The following is a 24,710-nucleotide window of genomic DNA, read 5'->3' on the forward strand; positions in this document are numbered from 1 at the left end:
ATGGACACAATAATGTAAACAAACAGGTAAGCGATTCTATTTTTGATTTTATTATATTTATGCATAAAAAACAGATAAATAACTTCGATGCTCTTATTGAGTAACTGTTTAGTCACATATTTTTATCAAATTATTTTCTTATAACATATAACTGAGCGTAATTATCATTATTCGTGCGATTCGTTCGGCGATAAATGTAAACACGATCTGGAAATAAATAATTCCTTAAGGAAGTTTATATCGTTTATAGTTAAACCAATCGGTGTTATTTTTAATGTATAAATTCTTAGGCATTTATAGCTAGCCAACATTTATTAATTCGATATGTTCAGGTTAATATCGGACAGAAATATGCGTCCCTGTTATTAGGCATCGTAGAAATTATATGAAACGTGAAGCAATGTCTGATTCTTGTATACAATGTTTATCTTTTAAAATGCCGAATTGGTCGTTTATAAATTCAAGCTATTATTACTTTGCAGACTTTAAATGAATTAAATACAAAAATCTATTTATGACGTTGTCAAATGTTGAATCGAATTCTCCCAGTAACTCCGTACTTGCGTACAAATTGACAAAGACGTAGCGCCGACATTCTAGCGCGCATCTATGTTACGCGTTCTTGATATAACAAGTAGTAGCTTTCCAAAAAGCTTGCCTGACTAAACAAATTTATTCAATGGAAGCATGCATGTATTAATTAGGCTATCTTATCAGAAATGAATTTTAATTTTCGTTGCTGATCATAAATTTATAAACGGAACGTGCAAATTTAAGACGAAATGTTAGTCTTTTCTTCGATCTAGAATATGTGTATATATCACTTGATTTTATTAATTCAATTTTTTAGGAATGTACACATATCATATAAGTGCATGTAAGCTTGAAAGCTGGAGAGTAAATAGTCGTTTTTTTAAAATTGTATTTGTTATATTAAGATGGAAAATCAAATGAAAGGCATTTTTAAAAATTTCCAACCATATGAAATATGAAAGGGTATACAAACACGTATTGTTTTTTAATGTGTGTGGGCAGCTTCATCAAAATCATCTTGACAAGCAATTAAAAAAGGTTGAATTCTCAAATTCATAAAAAACCTAACTATAACTTCAATTCAATTAGAATCCCTTATTTGCAGTTTCGTTTATTGCATGCTCCTACAAAAGTGAGGGGGGGGGGGGGGGTCCATGATATTTCCATTTATCCTATAAAGTTAAGAAAAGTGCCAGCTGCCAAAACAGTGGGGAGGGGGAAGCAGCCTCCCTCACCCCAACCCCCGATGCTTCGTGCCTGTGATGTAAACACATGGTGTGCTCTGGGGTATTCACATGATCCCAACGGACTCGTCAACTATTCGGCGCGCAAAAATTATGAATGAGATATTATGGCGCGAAATCATGCTATTACCGTTCACGGAAGGAATGAACTCATCCATTGGCAGAGGGGTCAGATGAATTTTTTGACATTTGTTTTGTAACAGCTACATACATGTATATTATACATTGGATCGGATGTTTTGGAAGAATTCTATCGAATTAAAAAACACACTAACTTGATTAGTAATTGTTAAATGTAGTAATGTACATTTAGTAAGACACGCGAGTTATGACCCCTTTTCAAGATTAATGAAATCGCCCAACTAAACGAAAATCGGGTCACACCCCGCTTTGGCGATTTAGGTCCTCCAGTAAACATTCCAGCTGTATAAATATAGATTTGTTTTAACCCAAACTGATGACTCTCTTGTAATAATGATAATCCAACGCCAATTATTACTTACATTGTACCGTAATAGACAATATGTTACAATATGTTTGTCCCTTAAACTTCCAATTATATTACATGTACCTACAGTGCTCATCTACCCCAAAATGATTAAAATGTAACAATGATGACTTTTTTAAAGGAAAGAATTTTGAAGTTTTTTAAGGTAGGCAAGATCTTTCCCAGTCAGCATCCATATGTTGGCCCAACGTAAAGCCAATAATACTCGTTTTGTTGGCCCAATGTTGAATTCCAACGTTGGTACAACATCGAAGTGCAAAGTGGGCCTTTGTTGGGCCAATTTATTGGTTAAACGTTGGTGCAACATTGGAAGCAGATTATATAGACGTTGGCCCAACATCAAATATATGTTGGGCCAATACGCAAAACGACAACCTTTAGTTTTGGTTTATCTTGTGTTGGTCCAGTGTTTCTTTCGCGTTGGCTCAACGTTTTCTTTGGTTGGTCAAACATTTCTTTAACGTTGGCCAAATGTTTTTCTCACCTCACATTTGCCTTGACATTTTGCCAACATTATTTAGTTTACATGGAGGGTGGACCAATATCACACCCCCCCCCCCCCCCCCCCCACACACACACACACCTGTTCATTCAGAAATCTTATCAAATAAAAATTATCTAACATCAATTAAGTGAGAGAAAAAACAAGATTTTTATATTTTGATGGTATGTTTATTATTACAAATGAATAAAAGATTTATCTAATTGATTTTTAAGGATTACTTAAAGTCAAAATAAGAGAACTTCATGTACGTTTACTGTTCAGTTAAACAAAAATTTAGCTGGACTCCTGTTCTTCTTCAGCAGCCTTTTTCTGTTTTCTGTCTTTCCTACCCCCATCCCTGTCACAGGAGTATCGCAGCCAGTCTTTGGCGGCATCCTCGATATCTTTATTTGTTGCATCCCTACAACACCGATTTTTCCTCACGGTAACTGTCAAAATAGAAAAATAATGACAACACCTGTTAGTTCTTGAATGAAACACATTTAACTTTCTGTAATAAATCATAATAAGCATATGACTTCTGCAAATTACCATATACATGTAGTATTTTAGAAGAAAAAAATGTGTAAAAGTCTCAATATAAAAGGAAATATAAAACATATGTATACATGTATTATTGATGTTTCAATATTTCAACCTTATGACATTTAATTTAGTTAATATATTGTGTTTCTCGGAGGAACTATTTTTCTTAAATTTACATTAAAAAAAATTGAATTATCATGGAGTTGCCCCCCCCCCCCCCCCCACACACACACACACTTTTTTGGAAGTGTGTAAAATTTTGAAATTGAAAATTAGGAATTTAAGAGTGAAATCGAAAAGGCATAGATAAACGCCCCCCCCCTACCCCCCCCCCCCCCCCCAGTTTCAAAAACGATGCTATGTGCCTGAATGATAGGGAAAAAGTTCACAATATATGTCTTACAACATTTATCTTCTGAAAAAAAAATATAGTAATAAGTATAAAATTATTACTTACGGAGCAAAACATCTTTTCAAAAGTGAGATTGAAAAGGCCTTTTTTCCTCCTCTCCCTAGCCAATTCATTTTTTTGGCAACGTCGTTGTTTAAAATCGAAGCCATCACTCGTCTTACGCTTTGTTTAATGTTATCCCCGCCAATCGTTCCAAGTTTTCTTATGTAAATACATGTAAACAGTAAGTTTAATTTATGCTTAATATTAACACACTATTAATCCTCAATTCATTGTTCATGAACAGTTTTCTGGTATAATTACAAGATAAAAATTTTTATGAAAGTTTTTTAAATCATTTTTTTGTTTTATAAAATTTTTATCAAACATTTTCAAAACTCACCATGCGGTTTCTGATATCATCATTTTTTATTGCTTCGTTTACTTCGTCGAACTGTTCCAACGATGTAATTGGCATGTTTGGTAGGCAGCTCTGGTCTTCATCCTCATCCTGGAACGCTGGCAAGTCTACCTTTTTCAAAAGCAGTTGCAGCATAGTTGTATTATGCTGCATTTGTAGTCGCATTTGCTCTATTCCCTTTAGTACTTTTAATTCAAACTCTAGAAATAAAAATTTAAAAATAATTTTCTGAAAATTATCTGATTCATAAGACTTTATAAGAATCATGAGACTTATGAGTTTCATAGACTGACCAGATGTCCTGGCCTTGGAATTTCCTGAAGATATCAAATCTTGAGACTTTGAGTTTTGTCCATTGGCCTTGGCTGGTGATGGTGGGATGGGCAGTGGGGGCAGTGCTGGCAGTTTTCTTTTTTTTCTTTGGTGATCGCGGGCGAATTTCAGAATCACTGTCACTCGACTCTGTGTCTGAATCGTCATACTTTGGATTCGGCCTTTGAAGAAAAAAATAAATGACAAAATAAATTTGATAGTAAACAGATATATCATACAAAAGCTTAAAATAATTAGGCAAACTTAATTATTAATACCATTTTAAAATTTCAGGTTTTTAATTTTGAAAATAGTTTAAAACCGTTTTGTTCTTTTTTTAGTGACTTCCTCTTCCTCGGCCTCCGTCTGTAAATCTGACTTGCACTCTGCCTCTTTTAGTTTTTTCCGGGCTTTCTCATAATCTTCTAAAATGCACCATCAAACAATTGATTATTTTATTAGTGATAAAGACAAATTGCATTTTTGTAATAAATTGAAATTGTATAGCACATTATTATTTTTTATTATTTCATGCCGAGGTAGTTAAAGTTTAACTTACTGGTTTGGTACATGATCTTCACCACATACTTCATGAACTCAGTAGAGTTCGGCAGCATACCCTGCCGGACTGGCATTTTTTGTTTTGAAGTAGACCTAAAATTAGGCCAGAAGCACTCTTTTTATCACTGGTGATCCATGATACAGGGACAAGCTCCACGTCATTGGTGTCGGTGAACTCAACAACGGCATATTCTCCCCTGAAAATTAAAAGAATTTCATTGAATGGGTTGTTAAAAAATACACGCCAAAAAAAAATGGACCACATCAAATAATGTACATGTACGCATACCATTTTTTAGCCATATACTGTCACAAAGTGGGAAGGCCACTTTGTGGTTATTTAAATATGGTATTAAATAACATTTGGCTTCAATGTCTTCTAACTTTGCTTCTCTTAAAGTGTTTCCAAGAGCTGACACATTTTTTATTCCAAGAGTCATGGAAGATAATGGGACATTAAAAAAATCACTCTCTTGTCGATATCTATTATATAAAAGGATAATTTCTCCATTATTTTGCACAATGTTTTGTACAATGCATATTTTCCCTCCTATTTGCACACATGAATCCTTTTTATTCAGGCGTATTGTAAAATTTCTTGTCTTGACCTTTTGGTACTGTGTTGATCCAACAAATTCAGGTAAAAGGGGTCCTCTTATATGCTCCATGTGCAGGGATGTGTTGGTATGATCCTTTTTATCGCAATTTGCCTGTTCTTCAAGTCTACGAATAACTTGTTGCAGCGGAAATTCTGGTTTTCGCACTAACCGTTTTAGTTTCTGTAGATAGTTTTCAAAAGGGAAGGAGGAAATGTTATCTAAGCTGCCAAACTGAAGTGCCTGATCAGGAAGATGAATTAAAGTATGTACATTATAAACAGCCATATCAACACCATACAGTTGATAAAAATGTTGGAGGAATGTTTCTAACAATTCTTTTACATATTGGTTGTATGTTCTGCACAAATATTTATTGAGTAGAAAGTGTATTGCAACTGAAAAAAGAAATTTTTGTATAAATTAGAATGAATGGTATGTTTCAAAACAACTGGGCCAGTGTAGAGTAAGAATTGTCTATATTCTGTAGCCTTCCAACGGTCTATTTCAGTAAGAGACCTAGGTTTTCGGGCAAATTCACAAGGAACATTTTCTTTTAGAGCAATTAATGCGTCAGATATACTCCCAATAACATGTTGTCCAACCCTGTTACATAATGGTCCTTTTATCCACATAATAAGGATTCTTTTAGTTACACCTAGACAAACCAGGTGCATATAATCAATTGGAAACTGACTTATCATTCCTAATTGTGTATCAGTGAATGGTAAATCTCCTGTATGATGTTCTTCATCTCGTTTACTGTTGAATGCAGTATCAGTTCGTAGGTTTGCACGAATTTTAGGGTAAGTCATCTTGCCTTCCCATTTTCCACGTTGCTCACATCTGTCACAGCCATGATACCCAGAGAAAGACTTAACACAGTTTACAAATGCTCGTGCTGGTGTATCGCATATAACAGAATGAATTTTGATGTTCCAGTGTTTTGTTTGGAACTCAAAACCATTGATCTGTAGCTGATTTATTTCATCAACTACTTGCTGAAGGTAATCTTTCACGCTCGTTGGTTTTGTAACACCAAAAAATAAGCCAATTACAAATGGACTTTTTTTTTATCAATGTTACATAGATTTCCCAAAATAGGCCAAAATTGGTGTGAAGTGCTTTTAAATAATGGGAGACCATCAATATTTAGCTGTAATTCAAAGCAAAAGTTCTCCGGTAAATCATCACATAAATGTTTAATCTGTTTTTGAACACCCTCCATGATTCCAAAATGATAGTATTCTCCATCACAAATCTTTGACACGTGGTATTGTTTCGGAGTTCCCATAATTGTACGAGGATCTTTTGGAAGATCTTTAACAACTTTACGAAATATATCTAAGAGGTCTCCTAAGGCAGTCAAAGGAATATTATACATAATTGCCCATTTTCGCAAATCTTCTCGAATTGTATTAGTTTCTTGTTCATGGTTGTTTTCATCTTGCTCATTATCAGTTTCATCACTGGAGTAATGATTAAGGTGTAAATAACATAGTATTTCTAATTCATTCTCTCTGATAGACTACATTCTCAGAATCACTTTCATTGTTAGATACACTGTCAGTAATTTCTTGACTGTTTTCTTGAATTTGTTGGATAGAAAGACAATTCTCCTCGTGTTCTAAATGTATGGCTTGTTGCTGCAATGATACTTCGGCTGCATCCAAATCACTGAAATGCCTTTGCATATTCCGTCGCAATTCTCTGTAGTGTGACCAATATGAAGTTCCTCTACGAGACCTAAATACGTAATTATATTTGGCTTTCATGTTTGTGTATGCTAAAGCAAACTGATGTTTTTGTCTTGTCTGTAACAGGGTATTAGGGGTATATTACATAAATATCTCCAAAACAGGCAAGTGCATGGGGGGGGGGGGGGGGGGGGCTGCCACCCTCTTCCCACTTTTTCTCACAACAAACTTTTTTTTTACTCAAAAAATTCAATATACATTGAGTGGGTCCCCTTCGACTTTTTTGGATGCATATAAAAAAGTGTAAATAAGCTGATTCCGTGTCAGTCAAATTAACAGTGACATAGACAGATAGAGTACACTAATACTATAATAGAACCTCACCATATACGAATTACGTTTTTCCTTATCAATATTTTTTGGATAAGTCTGCCCCATCCCACTTTCAAAGACGAAAGGCTAAAATGGAAAGGCTTTTTAAGTTTTTGTTTAGGTGGCAGGGGATAGTTCCGAACGAAAGACCCACTCAAAATTTTGAAATAAAGGGAGAACCTGAGGTTTGGCTGGTTATTTGAGGTGTATAAATTGCTAGAATATTTAATGCATTCATTTTGTGGATAGAGGAGCTCATGTCAATTTCATTGATATATGACACTTTAATACTGGTAGCACTTTTCATCAGATATGGAATGAAAATGCGAAACTGTGGCCAAATTTTTCACTTTCGGTTTTGTGCTTGAAAAGTAGGGTGGGTTCAGAACACGAAATGTCACTCGAAAAGAAGGTGATTGACCCCCCATCGATTGGTGATTATTTGCATGGGTATACATTAAGCTACCAATCCTATGGTAGTTTATGGCAGTTGCTCGGGACTGGAGCGTGGTGCTGGACCCGTGAAAAAGGGCAATTTTTCAGAAAATTTTGAGACCGTCCCTGGCTATTCTATATAGTGCTATATGTAAGTTGTACATGTTTTATTCTGAAATACTTAAAAATGCTCAAGAGTCGGGACCATGTGTCCCCTGCGTGCAAACCAATTTTAGCAAATTTAAAAATCCACTTAAAAATTAAATCACATAAATGAGCACTTTCTGCTTCACATTTCCTCGACCAAAAAAACTATCCCCTGCCACCTTCAAGAAAATGTCAAATTTTTAATAGGCTTTAAGTTTAACAACATGGGAACAGAAAAGATGTTCAATGTGTGTAAAATGGAAAACTGGTGAATTTTTATGATTGCTCAACCCTGTGATGAGATTTAGGGGCCAAAATGTAGCAGGGGGTGGTCCTTAGAAAAAGTGCAATTTTCTAGTATTTTTGGTTTGTCCTTATATTAAAACCTTTTATAGGCATATTATTCCTATTGAAATAAGATGTTGGGTTGAATTTTGATTAACTGAATAATATTGTACCATTTTCATGAAATTTTCTTGAAATTAATTGACAGCCATGCAGTTTTATAAAGTTTTAAACTTGAGTCTTGATGCTTTCTTTGTTGTGATGCGAGTAAATCATGTCTTCAGACCGAGTCAGCTGCTGACCATCAACTTGAGTCTCCATGCTTTCTTTGTCGGGCTGAGAGTATATCATATCTTCAGAATGAGTCCCATGCTGGCCATTAATTCGAGTCTCAATCCTTTCTTTGTTTGGCTGAGAGTTTATCATGTCTTCAGAATGAGTCCCATGCAGGCCAGTTGCTTGAGTCTCAATGCTTTCTTTGATTGGCTGAGAGTTTATCATGTCTTCAGAATGAGTCCACTGCTGGCCATCAACTTGAGTCTCAATCCTTTCTTTGTTGGGCTGCGAGAATATAATATATTCAGAATGAGTCCGATGCATCCAATCAACCTGAGTATCAACCCTTTCTTTGTTTAGCTGAGAGTTTATCATGTCTTCAGAATGAGTCCTCTGCTGGCCATCAACTTGAGTTTCAATGCTTTCTTTGTTAGGCGTAGAGTTTATCAGTTACTTGAGTCTCAATGCTTTCTTTGATTGGCTGAGAGTTTATCATGTCTTCAGAATGAGTCCACTGCTGGCCATCAACTTGAGTCTCAATCCTTTCTTTGTTGGGCTGCGAGAATATAATATATTCAGAATGAGTCCGATGCATCCAATCAACCTGAGTATCAACCCTTTCTTTGTTTAGCTGAGAGTTTATCATGTCTTCAGAATGAGTCCTCTGCTGGCCATCAACTTGAGTTTCAATGCTTTCTTTGTTAGGCGTAGAGTTTATCATGTCTTCAGAACGAGTCCACTGCTGGCCATCAACTTGAGTCTCAATCCTTTCTTTGTCGGGCTGCGAGAATATAATATATTCAGAATGAGTCCCCTGCTGGCCATCAACCTGAGTCTCAATCCTTTCTTTGTTTGGCTGAGAGTTTATCATGTCTTCAGAATGAGTCCTCTGCTGGCCATCAACTTGAGTCTCAATCCTTTCTTTGTCGGGCTGCGAGAATATAATATATTCAGAATGAGGCCCCTGCTGGCCATCAACCTGAGTCTCAATCCTTTCTTTGTTTGGCTGAGAGTTTATCATGTCTTCAGAATGAGTCCCATGCAGGCCAGTTACTTGAGTCTCAATGCTTTCTTTGATGTGCTGTGAGTATATCATGTCTTCAGAATGAGTCCCCTGCTGGCCCTCAACTTGAGTCTCAATGCTTTCTTTGTTTGGCCGAGAGTTTATCATGTCTTCAGAATGAGTCCCATGCAGGCCAGTTACTTGAGTCTCAATCCTTTCTTTGATGTGCTGTGAGTATATCATGTCTTCAGAATGAGTCTGATGCATCCCATCAACTTGAGTCTCAATGCTTTCTTTGTCAGGCAGTGCAAGAATGTCACCAGACTGAGTTCTTTGAAGGTCAACAAGTAGATTATTGTTTTCTTTATCAGGCTGTGCCCCATGTTGATCATCTTTATCTTCATCAGACTGTGCACATATGTTTTCATGGCATGTCTCAAGCCCCTCATCCAGCTCTCTCTGGCATTCTGGAAAGGAGTAATAGTTATTATACATAGACCATTTGCAAAAGTGTGACAAACATATCTTCCAGTATTCATTTTTATGTAGCTGCAATAATGTAGCCCTCTGATTTTTTTTATCTGATATTTTCTGGAGAGGGCTACAATTCCACAGCATCTCTGTAATGGTGCAAATATATTTTTAAATCAGGCGACCGCAGGTAAAATAAATTGTTTTTACATTCAACTTACTTCTAAAAAGGCAAAATTTTTATTCACTGTCAACAAAATAGCCCGTTAAACGCGAAAACCAGATAAAATAAATCTGCTTGTTTACCAGTTGCTCTCATCAGAAGCCATGACAGTTCTCGTGTGATGCACTGAGACTTACGCTTGAAAATTATAAATTACTTTGTAAAGTAGATTTTCGGGGTTACTAAATGATTGTGCTCTATGGCATCACTAAGTATTGATAAATAAAAGTATTCCATGTGACATTTTTTTTGTAAACAGCGATATTTATGCCTAAAATAAGGTAATTCCTACAGAGATCCACTCCCTAGTCTCATTGGCTGTCCCAAAATAAAATCGATCAAGGTCAGTAAACATGGCGGATAAATTTAATTTGTGATGTTGACATACTGGAAAAATAACCGATATATGGATTGTTCTGTGTATGTTTGGATTGATTTATGTTTTGCATAACTACAGTTTGGAGTTCAGGTAAGAAATGTTAATTAAATAGCCATTTACTGATAATTTAAGCCGAAATCCGTGTTGGAGTGAATCTCTGCCGCACTTGCACCATCACGGAGATCCTAAGGAGATATAGCCCTCTCCCAAAAAAAAAAAAAAAGGGAGAGGGCAACATTATTGCAGCTAATTTTTATGTAAAATTATGATTATTTTACTGCCTTTTGGGTTGTTTGTGTTACATGGTTATTCTTCCGAAATGTTATTCATGTCATTCGACGCACCCTTTCCATAGAAATTCATCTGCAACAACTCTCACCTTTTTCTTATGTGAAAATAAACACAAAGTATCTTCTTTGACAGAATTAACTGTAGATATAATTGATGCAATTTTATTTTCAAGCTATTATTCATTGTGAAGATTTTCAAAGAAATTGATGTTACAGTATTGCTATTTTCTTTTACGGATGCATCAACTGACACATTCGGTCATATAAATTCTGGCAGTGACTTTGATTGGACGCCTGCTATATGCCCAGCAGGCACACAACATTGAATAAACCTTGAATCAACGTTGACTTTCTATGTTGATTCAACGTTTATTTTATGTTAGATTTTTAAAATTTGTTTCAACGTTGAAGTTTAAACGTTGAATCAACTTTGATAATCAACGTTGATTATATGTCGAAAAACTGTAGATTCAACATTTATTCACTTATTTTTTTTTGGAAGAGGAGAGGGGGTCTTAGTTACATAAATAGTACATGTTTTTAATGATAATATTGGACCATGTATTAAATAAAGAATAAATCCCTGGTATAAATTTAAATCATTTTAATTCCATTCATAATTGTGATTAATTAGAAATTTCATCACTAAAAATAAAAGTTCTATCATAGAGTCATTTTTTCCGGCCACCACCGTCCTTCCTTTCTGGAGCCCACTTCAAATAATTCGCCGTGGCCTCAACCACCTGGTTTTCTGTGACATTGTAATTTCTCATCATGACTTCTACAAAAAGCATGAGTATATATATATAAATTAATATATCCAAATAAAATTTTTATTCATTCATTGCAGCAAAAAAATAAAAAGATGTTTCATTATACCGTATATACTCGCTTATAAGTCGGTATTTTGGGAGTAGAAATTTGATTAAAAAGTAGGGGTCCGACTTATAGGCATGACATACAATCAGATAATTTTTCCACTGAGTAAAACTTCGTTTTTGGGCGCCATTTTGCTTCCAACTTTTGACTTGCGATCCCTATACTTGACATTTTTATTTTTTAATTACTAAAAAGATAAACACTTAATAAATACATTGAAAGTTTCAACTGTATTTCTTAAAATGTGAACAAGGTGTATTTGATAGTATTTTTTATTTAAACAGGCAATTATTTACGCCTGAGGTGATAATAGCTGTGGTATAACTGTACTTAAAACAACACAAGCCAACACTGAGTTTAGGTGGCAAATTACCAACCCTAATCAGTCAATAGGGGATACAATCACTGTCATTTTATTTCCAGTAGCATTTAAAATAGTTTTTGAGCTATAATCTAGTTGTAATGAGTGTTTAAAAAATATAATGGCGTCCAAAATCGTAAGTTACAAACTTCAAGAAAGATAACTCTGTTTACAGAAAACTATTAAAAACATAGCGTCTAAAAGCGATCTAGTGGGATTACAAAACAGCAATTTCTGTTTTATACTTAAAAAATTAAACACAAGAATAATTGCTGGTCTGTTAAAAAAAAATAAAGATCGTTTTATAATTATTCATAATAAATTACACATGAGGTGATAATAGCTATATTGGTGGCTGTAGGTGGCATGTCACCTAAAACAACACAAGCTAACACACCACTTTTAAAAGGGGCTATACCATCATAATCAGTCAACAGGGGATCAAAATCACTGTCATTTTATTTTCAATAGTATTTTAAATATTTTTATAGCTTACACCAAGTTTTCCTCAGTGTATCAATAAAAAAAAAATGGCGTCCAAAATCGAAAGTTATTCATCCAGGATAGATGTCTTAACTAAACACAACACTTTTAAAATGCATTGCATCTAGAAATGATAACAGAGGGGTCAAACATCAATATATTTTTTTTTCTAGAATATAGTCATGCTTGATAAAATGTGCTTATTTGATTGGCAATCTGTAGACTGATTATCCAGAAAAAATTACCCGACTTATAAGAGGGTCAATGGCAAAATCTTGAAAATAAACTTGAAAAATACTTATAGGCGAGTATATACGGTAAGAAAAGAAACTTTGTACATATATACTGTTTAAAACCAATATGTCACTTAATTAGTATTTACCTTTGACTAATTTGAAGTAATTTGACCCTCCAAATGCATATTTGTTTTTCTTCCCAGAGATATTCATATATGACATTACTTTGTTCGTCATACACCTAAAAATAATAAATACATATATATCAAAATCAGTGTTATGTGAATTAAAACAATAATCAAGTGCAATGAAAATTAAATAACATTTCGGCACAAATTAGACCTCAACACTATAACTACTAACTAAACTTGATCATTGAAAACTCAAGCACAGTGCAAATGTTACCTTTGCATGGCCTTTTTGATGTGGTCCTTGTAGTCATTGCCACCAATTTGTGCAACAATACTTTTCTAGTTAAAAAAAAATATAAAAAATTAAGCACTACTGGGTATGATTAAAGGTACCAACATTTTAAAAATGTAGTACACATGCAAATGTAATGTATATTAAATATAATTAAAATATTTATAAAAGACAGTATTGATTTCTAATAATAACTTAAAAAATTAAGTTTTTTATTAATCTAACTTACACAAATGTCATAATCCTTTTTGACATTCAACGACAAGTTAAAATCCTTGAAGTCTTCAAGTGTTAGATTTTGGTCCAGTGTGTTATCATCCGATCCACTTTGAACAATGCTGTTAAAGGGATTTCCCTTTTAAGCTCACCTGAGCCAAAGGCTCAAGTGAGCTTTTCTGATCACAATTTGTCCGTTGTCTGTCGTTGTCGTCGTTGTCGTTGTCGTCGTTGTTAACTTTTCACATTTTCATCTTCTTCTCAAGAACCACTGGACAGATTTCAACCAAATTTGGCACAAAGCACCACTAGGTGAAGGGGATTCAAGTTTGTTCAAATGAAGTGCCACACCCTTTTTAAAGGGGAGATAATTGAGAATTATTAAAAATTTGTTGGTATTTTTCAAAAATCTTCTTCTCAAAAACTATTCAGCTGGAAAAGCTTAAACTTGTGTGGAGGCATCCTCAGGTAGTGTAGATTCAAGTTTGTTCAAATCATGGTCCCCGGGGGTAGGGAGGGGCCACAAGAGGGGGATCAAGTTTTACATAGGAATATATAGAGAAAATCTTAAAAAATCTTCTTCTCAAAAACTATCAGGCCAGAAAAGCTCAAATTAAAATGGGACCATCCTCAGGTAGTGTAGATTCAAGTCTGTTCAAATCATGGTTCCCGGGGGTAGGGTGGGGCCACAATTTGGGGATAAAGTTGTACATAGGAATATATGGAGAAAACCTTAAAAAATCTTCTTCTCAAAAACTATTAGGCCAGAAAAGCTCAAATTTAAATGGAAGCATCCTCAGGAAGTGTAGATTCAAAATTGTTCAAATCATGGTCCCCGGTGGTAGGGTGGGGCCACAATTGGGGGATCAAGTTTTCCATAGGAATATATAGAGAAAATCTTTAAAAATCTTCTTCTCAAAAACTATTAGGCCAGGAAAGCTCAACTTTGAGTGGAAGCATCCTCAGGTAGTGTAGATTCAAGTTTGTTTAAATCATGGTCCCCGGGGGTAGGGTGGGGCCACAATAGGGGGATCGTGTTTTAAATAGGAATATATAGAGAAAATCTTTAAAAATCCTCTTCTCAAAAACTATTTGGCCAGATAAGCTCAAATTAAAATGGAAGCATCCTCAGGTAGTGTAGATTTAAGTCTGTTCAAATCATGATCCCCGGGGGTAGGGTGGGGCCACAATTGGGGGATCAAGTTTTACATTGGAATATATATAGAGAAAATCTTTAAAAATCTTATTCTCAAAATCTATTAGGCCAGATAAGCTCAAATTAAAATGGAAGCATCCTCAGGTAGTGTAGATTCAAGTTTGTTCAAATCATAGTCCCCGAGTGTAGGGTGGGGCCACAATTGGGGGATCAATTTTTACATAAGAGTATATAGAGAAAATCTTTTAAAAAATTTCTTTTAATAACTATTTGGCCAAGAAATCTCAAATTGGCGTGTAACCATCCTCAGATAATGTAGATTCAAGTTTCTTCAAATCATGGTCCCTGGGGGTAGGACGGGGCCACAATGGGGGATACATTTTTATATATAGAGAAAATCTTTAAAAGTCTTCTTCTCAAAAGTATTAGGCCAGGAAAGCCCAAATTTGAGTGGAGGCATCCCCAGATCATATAGATTCAAGTTTGTTTAAATAATAGTCCATGGGTAGGGTGAGGCCACAATGGGGGATGAAATTTTACTTAGGAATACATGTACTAGTATATAGAGAAAATCTATCAAAATCTTCTTTTTAAAGACTATTTGGCCAGAAAAGCTTAAACTTGTGTAGAGGCATCCTCGGAAAGTGTAAATTCAAGTTTGCAAAATCACAGTCCCTAGTGGTAGGGCGGGACCTTGATGGCGGTTTGAATTTTTACATAGGTATATATAGAGAAAATCTTTAAAAACATTCTGGGAAAGTTTTTGGTCCAAAACTCAGTACTTAGTGTGAAAGCACAGGTTATGAGATTAAAGGTAGATTTAAGTTTGATGAAACCATGATTCCCTAGAGAATAGTGGGGCCACGAAATGGGGGGGGGGGGGGGGTATATAGGAATAGAGAAAAATCTTAGAGGTACAACAACAAAAGGGGCTTGGTATTTACCAAAAAATAAGAGGTGGATAAAAATTGGCAGATTTTCAATTTTTTTTTAGCAAGATCTACTGTACTCAGTTGTCAAGATATTTTGATACTGTAATGCTAATTTGATCAGAATTAAGGCAATTGTTGCTCAGGTGAGCGATGTGGCCCCTGGGCCTCTTGTTAACATTGTCGCGAATTTCTGTTAATAGGTATATAACCCGTCTTTGAAATCCTGAAAATGAAAAAATGTTAAACTATAGTCTATACATTTGGATATTAACACCTCAATTAAGAAAACACAAAAAAATGAAGAAGGATATATGCAATGTTTACTCTAGTCTCTAGGACACTTACTTTCTTCCGACATTGGATATGCAGAGCTGGAGGTGGATCTGCTCAACTGTGAGGTCGTTCTATGATGACTGTTTTCTCTGGATCTGGAGGATGGACGATGACTGTTTTCTCTGGATCTAGATCTAGATCTGCTCAACTGTGATAATGTTGATACATTGGGATGACTGTTTCTGCTGGAATTTGAGCATTGGCGACGATTATTTTCTCTGGAACTTGAGTATTGGCCAAATCTGTTTTCTCTGGATCTAGATCCGCTCAACTGTGAGAATGGTTGACGACGACTGTGTCCCCTGGTTCTAGATCTGGATCTGCTCAACTGCGAGAATGTTTGACGACGACTGTTTCCTCTGGCTGGTGAGGGACTCTTTGAAGAAGAAATCCTTTGAGGTGCCTTTCTTTGATTTGCTACCCCTACAATGCCATTGGAATAGATTATTAAAAGGATTCAAACTTTAATATTTTTTTATTTCTAAAATTGTTCTTTTGTGATAGATGATTCTACTCTAAATCAGGGGTCATGTATAAAATGAATAGTCAAGATTTACAGACTAGCATAAAATAAACAATAATATAACTTGCTAGAAATATTTTACCAATGACTTGCAAATAATATTTCTAAAAAAAAATATAAATGGAAAACATATCACGATGAGGAAGTAATGATCAAGAATGATAAATGCAATGTACCATTTGATTTCTGTGTTTTAGAACTCGACCTCTTTGGAGGTTGTGGTGGCGCAGGAAGGACTGGATTATTACAGCTGGTTTTGGAACTATCTGTTTCTAGTGTACTTCCTGTAGAATAATTAAATAAAACATTATCAGAAGCAATTGTCATTAAAAAAAGTATTTAATTGTTACTGGAACATTTTTGAAGCATTAAAAAATTAAATGAATGCTAAAAGATGTAAGCTTTTACCTAAATGAAAATATTTTTTTATAATAATACCTGTGGCAAACTCTGTTCCAAAAGATTTCTTTTTGGGAATCCTCTTCCCCAGTGGAACCTCATCACCTGAAGACTCCTCAGACTCGTCACATGTTGTGATGTTTGCGATATCACAATCTTTTTTCTCATCTGAAGTTTAAAATACATAAGAATTTGGATGTTAGATTTTTTTATCCCCTCATGCAACTTGTTACAAGGGGATATAGTATTGCTGCTGTGTGCATGTGTGCATCTCCTTTAGCTTATGGGCAAGATAAAAAGGAAAAACCCTTACACCAAAATGTTTCATGTCGCGAGGGGATGCTCCGCTTAGCGGTGCCCTTTCCTTTTTTAATTGCCTACTATGTATCAATCTGGGTCATCGAAATAGTAATATGTAAGTGCATATATCAGTAAAATAGACAAAATGCAAAAACAAAAAATCAAAGTATAGTAAAATATTAAACTTGATGTCCACAATCAAGTGTAAATTCATTTTCAATTGCCCTTTACCATATGCATTCATAAGTATGATCATTATCAATTGATCATTTAATACTAACCAGAAGACATTTTTATTCTGACCAATTCAAAACTGGTCCACTTTTGCTCAGGGGTCCATTGTTGTCGTATAGCTTTCTTTGCCCCAGCATTTGACACGGGTGGCCAAAGAACTTTGTTTCCTGCAATCCAGCTGGAAGGAATAACTTCTTCCACCTCTATGTCCTTTTCCTTCCAAATTACTCGACTCCATGACATTGTCTTTAATACAAAGTTAATTTTTTATCAATATTTGCACAAGCACACATATTCACAATGTACATTTCATTACATTTTTACTTATACTTTTTAAGACACTAGGTCACAAGATGGCGATAAATGTTTTATTAAACTGTAATGTCGTTCGATTAGGTTGTATATCATCGTAACTCAGTGGTTAAAGTATTGGGCTTCTAAACCGCAGATCATGAGTTCGACCTGGAGCTTCTGTTCATGTTTACTAAATTAAATTTTTGAAAATGTAATTTTTCATCCAAAATCGCACATTTTTTTTTCTATTTGACTTAAATACTTCTATTTATATATCTATCATAGTCAAGTAATTTTCTGCTGATTTAAGAAAATATTTCAAGGTGCTGTGAGGCATCTTAAAATCAATGTTATCATACAATATATACAAGAATAAACCTATCTAAATACAGACCCTGAAACGTACTACTACACCAAAAAAGCGTGCGACTTTCGTGCGAGAAACGTTTCGTGTAAACCGTTTAGCGTTTCGTGTGAATCGTGAAGCGTTTCGTGTAAACCGTTTAGCGTTTCGGGCAAAGCGTGCAGCGTTTCGGGCAAAGCGTGTAAATCGTTTCGGGCAAAGCGTGCGAGAACCGTGTGAAACGTTCATCAGATTTCATTCGGAACTCTCTGACAATTTTATTGTTTCAAATAAGCGCTCGTGTTAAACATTACTTTAAACTGTTTGTGATTGGCAAAACTCCTTTGAGATATTCTCGTGAAAAAAATCTACATGTATAAGAAATGATATACTTCTCTTTTTATAAAATTGAATTAATTTTTAACAAACAAAAGAAAAGTACGCGTATTAAAAGAAGACTGAGACTATTCGGCTGTATACAACCAGTACACATAATCTCGGACATCGGGTAGACCTGCACCTGGCTGAACCTGTCAATCAAACTCTGTGTATTCGTTTTCATTGGATGGTCACGCGTCTCTTTTTTTGTCAATAGCCAATAGAAATTTAATGACTTCAAGGTAGTCGGAATCAGTATTTGATGATGCACACAATTTCAAGGATAGATTATTTAACATTAATTTGAACAAAAATAAATGTAAACATAGAAAGAAAATATACTGTTCATTTCTATGAAATGCGGGAAGTAAATTCTTCTGAATCCCGATTAAAAATAGTTCTACAAGTTATTATTCTAATTATTTAAACACTGATAACGGAAAACTACAAGTAAAATAACACACTGAAATTTTCCTAAAATGTACACATGCAATTAATTATAATGGGAATCTATATGCATGGGAATTAATTCAAATAAATTATGATAGATATATTGTACGCCGTTATGCGGGGCGCCGGTTATGTATACGAATATTGAGACAAAAATCTAAATCATTTTTTAAGTTTTTGTTCTTTCCGAAATGCGAAATAGTAATGACAACTTTCTTTATTGTTTAATCCATTGATTTTTTCTGTGATATTATGTACGGAACATTTATTTACGCGAATGATTCGACGTAAAAAAAAATAATCGGTTGTTTTATAGCATTTTCTAACTTATGTGACTAATTTCATTTAACATAACTTTCAAAATTATCAATGTAAATAATTACAGGTTTATTTACAGTTAGTATTTTTACATCGTTTCTCTGAAACCAATAAAAATATTAACGTGAGAAGAAAAAACAAATCCCGCCGAATACTGAAAAACCGATTTCAGTTTGTAATCATACGGATTTTATTTTTGGTATTGCATATTGTGTTACGGTAACTTTTTTCTCTGGAATTTTTATTATTTACGACACTAATAAGAATCATGGGTATTTCTTTTGAGCAATAATTATATTTATAGAAGTAATATTTTTGGCGAATTCTGTGAATAAAATTTTTTTTGCTTTAAATATAAGTACCAAATTAATTTAATTAATAAATTCAATACTTCTGTACATATATGTTTCTAATATCAGTATTTCTATTATTTCGTGTTTTCTTAAAATTAATTCTTTCTAACAGAGTCAGGGTAAAAATCCGAGAGGACCCGAATCGATCAGGATAAAAGCGTGTCCAAAGCGTGTGGAAAGCGAGCAAATCGTTTCGTGCGAGAATCGTTTCGTGTAAACCGTTCAGCGTTTCGTGTAAATCGTTTAGCGTTTCGGGCAAAGCGTGCAGCGTTTCGTGTAAACCGTTCAGCGTTTCGTGTGAACCGTTTAGCGAGCGTGCAGCGAGCGTGTGGTGTAGTAGTACGTTTCAGGGTCTGTACCATATCTATATCATGCAATATACAAACCTGACAAAATACTGATCACTTATCATATCATGCAAAAAAGAAAGTTAGAAACCTTATAAGAATGTCACTGCTGTCACAGAAGAAAAACAAATTGGTGTTTTCACCTACTTCAACATAATTTTATAAAATTTAATTGAAATTAATGTCATAATAATTCAGTATCCTTTATTTCGCCTCTATGGGGAAAGTTACATTATTGGCACGATTTGAACATTTATACCCTACCTTTGAAATAAAAAAATTACGTAATTTAATCACAATTTAAAGATAAAAAACATAAATAAACATAGGTAAATAAAAAAATGTAAATATCAACTTATCCAGCTTAAACGTACATGTATGTTTACCATCGTTCCATCCCATGCAGCATTGGAATGAGAAGATATCCTCTGTCCCATGGTAAACAAATCAATTTCTTTTCGAAATTTGTGTGTTCCAGTAACCTCCTTTTGAGATGCATGTTCCTTTTTTATACAACAACAGTGTTTAACAGTTTGGAGTTGCATGGGCTATCATAGAAACTCTCCAAGTTTGATCTTTTTAAAACATCACACACATATTTTTTATCATCTCTTTTTTCCTTCACAAACACAATTTCTCTATTTTTCAAAAGAAAGCAACTGTCGTTTTTTTGGGTTGAAACACTTATATGAATTCTTTTGGGGAGCTGTCTGCAATTCATTTTCTCCATCTCAACAATTCGTTTCGTAACCTGGGCAATAGGATTCTGAGCTTTTCTAACACTCTTTTTCAACTTTTGTAGATGGTTTTCAAATTGAAAAGCACTTAGTTCATTCAAAGACACTCCATAATGTTCCACATCATCAGCAATGTGAATCAGAGAGTGAATATTGTAGGAAACAAATGTGTCCCCATAAACCATTTCTGATGTTTTCACAAAATATTTTAAAAGTTCTCTTGCATATGATATATGCTCGTGTCTAAAGTCCTCGTCAGATTCTAGGATAATGGACACTGCAACACTTAATGTAAGAAAATGATTATAAACCTGGTTGGAAACAACCGAACGTAGAACCAATGGTCCAGTGTAAAGCAAAAATTGCCGCAGCTCAGTGGCCTTCCACCTATCAAGATAATAGAGTGAACGTGGTTGCCTTGCGAACTCCCTGGCATTTTTCCATTCAATGCAGACAGTTTGCCTGAAAGAATATCCAACTATTGACCTGATAGTCTACATTGCCTAGGGCCAGATTTCAAAAACGATAACATTCGCTTAACTACCCCTAAACAAACTAAATGCATGTAGTCAAGTGGAAATGATTTAATACATGATATTCCAATTCCAGCATTTATCAGTGGAGAAATGTCAATTTGATGATCTTTGTATTCAAAATTGTTAAAACTTGCTTCAGATCTTAAGGGGGTGATTCTTTCATCATTTAGACTAAAAACAACACGTCCATTCCATCTTCCTTTGATAGTACATCTTTCACATGCATAATAGGCATTATGTCCTTTTGTGCATTTCAAGAAAGCCCTCGCCGGTGCGTCACATATAAATGATCCAACTGACACCGTCAGAACAGCATCACCAACAGATATTCCATTCTGAACTAAATTGTTCAACTCAACCAAAAAATCAGACAAATAATCATGTACAGAACTGGGTTTTGAATTCCCACAAAATAATGCAACAACAAAGGGTTCAAACTTCTTTATACTGCACAATATTGGCCACATTTGCACATTTGTGCTTTTAAATAGAGGCACTCCATCAACATTAAATGTTAAAGATATCTCATTTGCATCACTGAATTGCTCTGGATGGGTTGAAACTACCTTTAAAATTCCACTTTCTATCCCTAAATATAAATAATCACCACCACATTTTTGTAAGGTATTCACTGAACGTGGTGTAGGGTGCACTTGATGCACCACCATCGTCAAACACGTCTTTCAGAGTTTTTATCTACAAAGAATTCAGTTCATTATTTTTTGAAAAATTTATTGTAAAGCAATAAAGACAGGCTTATGATCAGAAAAATATGATTCCAAAACTCCAGAGATACTTACCCAGCAGGCACACACCATGTTGCAAAAGTGTACGGGAGTCTCGAGGAACACGAAGACCATGTTTCCTTAATACTGTTAAAAGATCATTTAACGAAGAGCGAGAACAACCACTCTGTGTAGCCCACTTAGACAAGTCCCCTACTACATCTGGAACATTATCAGCATCAGAATGACATTCAGATTCCGAAGAAAAAGATGAACTTGTAGAAGCCCTGTTTCTAACATCATTTTCACTTTCAAATTCAGGATTATTTTCATAACTATGATCACAGAAATTGCTCTCTGCGTCACTGATATTTTCAGGGGTTGGATGCCTGTTCTGAGTAAACATTTGATGTCTGTTATTAGAAACATCTTCATCATCACTTGGTTGCGCAATTAAATTTACTTCTGTGTGATATCTTCTCCATTTTCTAATATAAGCCATGTCTACTGTGTAACAAAACAAAATAAAGTAAAACAAACCGAAAAATAATAAACAAAAACATAATTAAAGGAGCCCCAAATAATATAGTCTTTGTTTATATATTGTTACGAATTGTACGTTTGAAATGTACATGTTTTGCCTTATATATCTCGCTAGATTTTTTATTATGATTTTTTTTTGGGGGGGGGGGGGGGGATTAAAATACAAAACATGCAGTGCTATATGCATATTCCCTTCAGGTACATGCAGTTAACATAATCTTCTAAATCATAAAATTCTTCTATAAATGAGTTCTATCAAAATGTTTTTAAAAAAGATTGGTTTTTTCCTTGCATGTTACTGTTATACAGTACAGTTATAGCTAGCTAGAATTAGATATCAACAATATACACTAATCACATTCAATTTCGCAAGACAACAAAATAAAACTATAATTATTTTCAACTTTGCAACATTCAAAAATGCGAGTTGCATTCATAAAAACATTTAAAATCCTCAAACTTACCGCATTTAATTGTCAATCCCTCCTTATAATCGTTTATCCCGCCTTTTCGGAAGTGTGCGAAACGTAAAATTAATTCGTACAATGAACGACCGCGTTTTAAGTTAGGACATACGCTTACTGTTTCGTACACGTGGTAAAACACATGCATACTCATATACATCTCTCGCCTCTCGTGTATTGTCACCGCAAGGCAACATTTGCTTTTGATAAAAGCACAAATTATTAAATTGGCCAAAGTATACCCCACCCCACCCCCCCCCCCCAAAAAAAAAACCAAAACAAAAAAACAAGAACAAGAACAAGAACGAAGTCAGACAAGCAAAAGGAATTGGCCCTGATAAATATTCTACGTTGAATCAATGTTGTTATTTCAACTCACTTAAAATTCAACGTTGAATAAATGTTACCTTTTCAACGTTGAAAATTCAATGTTGAATTAATATTGAAACTTGGTTGATCAATGTCTAAACTTTACCTCAACGTATATTCAATGTTTATTCAACGGTGTGTGCCTGCTGGGTAAGTATCTCTGGAGTTTTGGAATCATATTTTTCTGATCATAAGCCTGTCTTTATTGCTTTACAATAAATTTTTCAAAAAATAATGAACTGAATTCTTTGTAGATAAAAACTCTGAAAGACGTGTTTGACGATGGTGGTGCATCAAGTGCACCCTACACCACTGCACTAAAAGTGCAAATTTGTGGCATTGCGGACATTAACAACTATAGAAATGCCAATGGAGAACAAAGGCAGTCAATCACTGTTGGATTTGCCGACCATACAATGGCTGTAAAGGGTATTTTATGTGACGTTTCTTAGGCCAATGTTCTTAAGAATGGAGGGACTGTCATGCTACTACACGTCATCCTCAAGAAGGACTTGAAGACCATCGTGATGACCAATCGGTCCAAGGTACTCAAAACTGGCCCCTTCCAACAGGCAGTACCAGAGTACTTCCTGAAACAAGGACAGGACTTGGCATGCCCGCCACCTGCTGAATTGGTGGCGATAAACAAAATTAAAACGTCGCCAGTGAAGACGATGGTCTCCATTAGAGGACAAGTTGTTTCTGTAAGTATATTTATATTTTCAAAACTTTAAAAATTGTTTTTAATATATTAACTATTATAAAATAAAAAAAATTTATTTGCATAAATTATCAAGTAATAATTTTGTAATAGAAGATGGAAAAAACAGTAAAGGTTGCAGGAGAAGACACAGCAGTCCGCACCTTAAAGATTAAAGATCAGACAGCTGCTTGTAAGGTGTCCCTGTGGAGAGATCTGAGTAAAATCAAAACCACCGTAGGCCAGCACATTGAGCTTACCAATGTTATCGTTCAAGTCTATCAGGAGGAAAGGTCAGTTTCCACGACTTCAAGGACAAAAGTGGTGGTAAGTTTTATTTCACAATATTACAGTGATTTTGCACTTAAGCTGATTGCATGGTTTGCATCCAGTTTGAATCTTTGTTAACCTTTGTTTGCATATTTAACAAAACTCTAAATTATATCAAATTCAACTATATGAAAAGTAGCTGTTTATATATTTTTATTTTTTTAGGAAATTGCTGCACCAGAAGTTGTAAGGAAGATAACTGTAATAGCTTATGATGTCATTGACGGGGAATTTCTCACCTTGACATCAGACGTTGCAACACTCTAAAAAAAAGTTTAACCATACATTTTTAAAATAAGAATTTGAATTTAGAAAAACTATAAATATTAAGTAATACAATTAGTCAGAATAGCAAGTAAAAGGCAATCTCGTTAAGTTATTGGAATCGTAATTAGTAAATACCACTTATACAATTACTTATGATTTATTTTACTCATCATTTCTGCAATTACTTAAATGTATATACAGATTGGTTATTTATTTACTCAATTTAATACTTATTTTAAGTAATCAAAATCATTTTGTTATAAGTAATTTAATTACTTGTAGTAGAATATTCACTATTTTGCAATTACTAAAATGCATATAAATACTTGTTATTTATTTACTCAATATAATTCTCATTTCAAGTAATCAAATTCATTTATTTTAAAATATTCTACAATTAAGTAAAA

At 34.5% G+C, this 24,710-nt stretch overlaps 3 protein-coding genes and 1 pseudogene across 4 annotated transcripts; 1 reads left to right on the top strand and 3 right to left on the bottom strand.

Annotated features, from left to right (window-relative positions):
- LOC128172746 (uncharacterized) lies at nt 1–24,474 on the top strand. Its single transcript, XM_052838501.1, has 4 exons — nt 1–26; nt 23,261–23,710; nt 23,821–24,033; nt 24,202–24,474. The coding sequence occupies exons 2-4, from the start codon at nt 23,489–23,491 to the stop codon at nt 24,301–24,303; spliced, it is 537 nt and encodes a 178-aa protein (XP_052694461.1). The 5' UTR covers nt 1–26; nt 23,261–23,488; the 3' UTR covers nt 24,304–24,474.
- On the bottom strand, nt 2,564–6,923 carry LOC128174697 (uncharacterized). The gene is made up of 4 exons (XM_052840186.1): nt 4,499–6,923; nt 4,262–4,364; nt 3,921–4,121; nt 2,564–2,690 (listed from the first exon to the last, which is right to left on the bottom strand). The coding sequence occupies exons 1-4, from the start codon at nt 4,572–4,574 to the stop codon at nt 2,564–2,566; spliced, it is 507 nt and encodes a 168-aa protein (XP_052696146.1). The 5' UTR covers nt 4,575–6,923.
- Nucleotides 8,159–9,806, bottom strand: LOC128174698 (uncharacterized; annotated as a pseudogene).
- On the bottom strand, nt 16,239–21,555 carry LOC128172725 (uncharacterized). Of its 2 annotated transcripts, XM_052838481.1 has the most exons (4): nt 20,007–21,555; nt 17,197–17,395; nt 16,655–16,783; nt 16,239–16,500 (listed from the first exon to the last, which is right to left on the bottom strand). In XM_052838481.1, exons 1-4 carry the CDS (start codon nt 20,175–20,177, stop codon nt 16,349–16,351), a joined length of 651 nt encoding a protein of 216 aa, XP_052694441.1. In that variant the 5' UTR covers nt 20,178–21,555; the 3' UTR covers nt 16,239–16,348. The 2 variants fall into 2 exon arrangements, with proteins under 2 accessions (XP_052694441.1, XP_052694442.1); XM_052838482.1 differs by lacking the exon at nt 20,007–21,555 and having other exon boundaries at nt 17,197–18,482.
- Nucleotides 24,475–24,710: the final 236 nt, after the last annotated feature.

This window comes from Crassostrea angulata, chromosome 2, assembly GCF_025612915.1.
Source record: "Crassostrea angulata isolate pt1a10 chromosome 2, ASM2561291v2, whole genome shotgun sequence".
Classification (NCBI taxonomy): Eukaryota; Metazoa; Mollusca; class Bivalvia; order Ostreida; family Ostreidae; genus Magallana; species Magallana angulata.

What these genes read in the sequence shown, in the direction of transcription:
- LOC128174697 (XM_052840186.1), bottom strand. Translation starts at nt 4,574, where the DNA reads ATGCCAGTCCGGCAGGGTATGCTGCCGAACTCTACTGAGTTCATGAAG. An exon ending in GAAGATCATGTACCAAACCA is followed by an intron (nt 4,365 to 4,498) that starts GTAAGTTAAACT and finishes GGTGCATTTTAG; the next exon opens with AAGATTATGAGAAAGCCCGG. An exon ending in TTCCAAGGCCAGGACATCTG is followed by an intron (nt 2,691 to 3,920) that starts GTCAGTCTATGA and finishes TCGGTGTTGTAG; the next exon opens with GGATGCAACAAATAAAGATA.
- LOC128172725 (XM_052838481.1), bottom strand. Translation starts at nt 20,177, where the DNA reads ATGCAACTCCAAACTGTTAAACACTGTTGTTGTATAAAAAAGGAACAT. An exon ending in GAACGATGGTAAACATACAT is followed by an intron (nt 17,396 to 20,006) that starts GTACGTTTAAGC and finishes TTTGTATTAAAG; the next exon opens with ACAATGTCATGGAGTCGAGT. An exon ending in CAGAATAAAAATGTCTTCTG is followed by an intron (nt 16,784 to 17,196) that starts GTTAGTATTAAA and finishes TTTAAACTTCAG; the next exon opens with ATGAGAAAAAAGATTGTGAT.
- LOC128172746 (XM_052838501.1), top strand. Translation starts at nt 23,489, where the DNA reads ATGCTACTACACGTCATCCTCAAGAAGGACTTGAAGACCATCGTGATG. An exon ending in TTAGAGGACAAGTTGTTTCT is followed by an intron (nt 23,711 to 23,820) that starts GTAAGTATATTT and finishes ATTTTGTAATAG; the next exon opens with AAGATGGAAAAAACAGTAAA. An exon ending in CTTCAAGGACAAAAGTGGTG is followed by an intron (nt 24,034 to 24,201) that starts GTAAGTTTTATT and finishes TTATTTTTTTAG; the next exon opens with GAAATTGCTGCACCAGAAGT.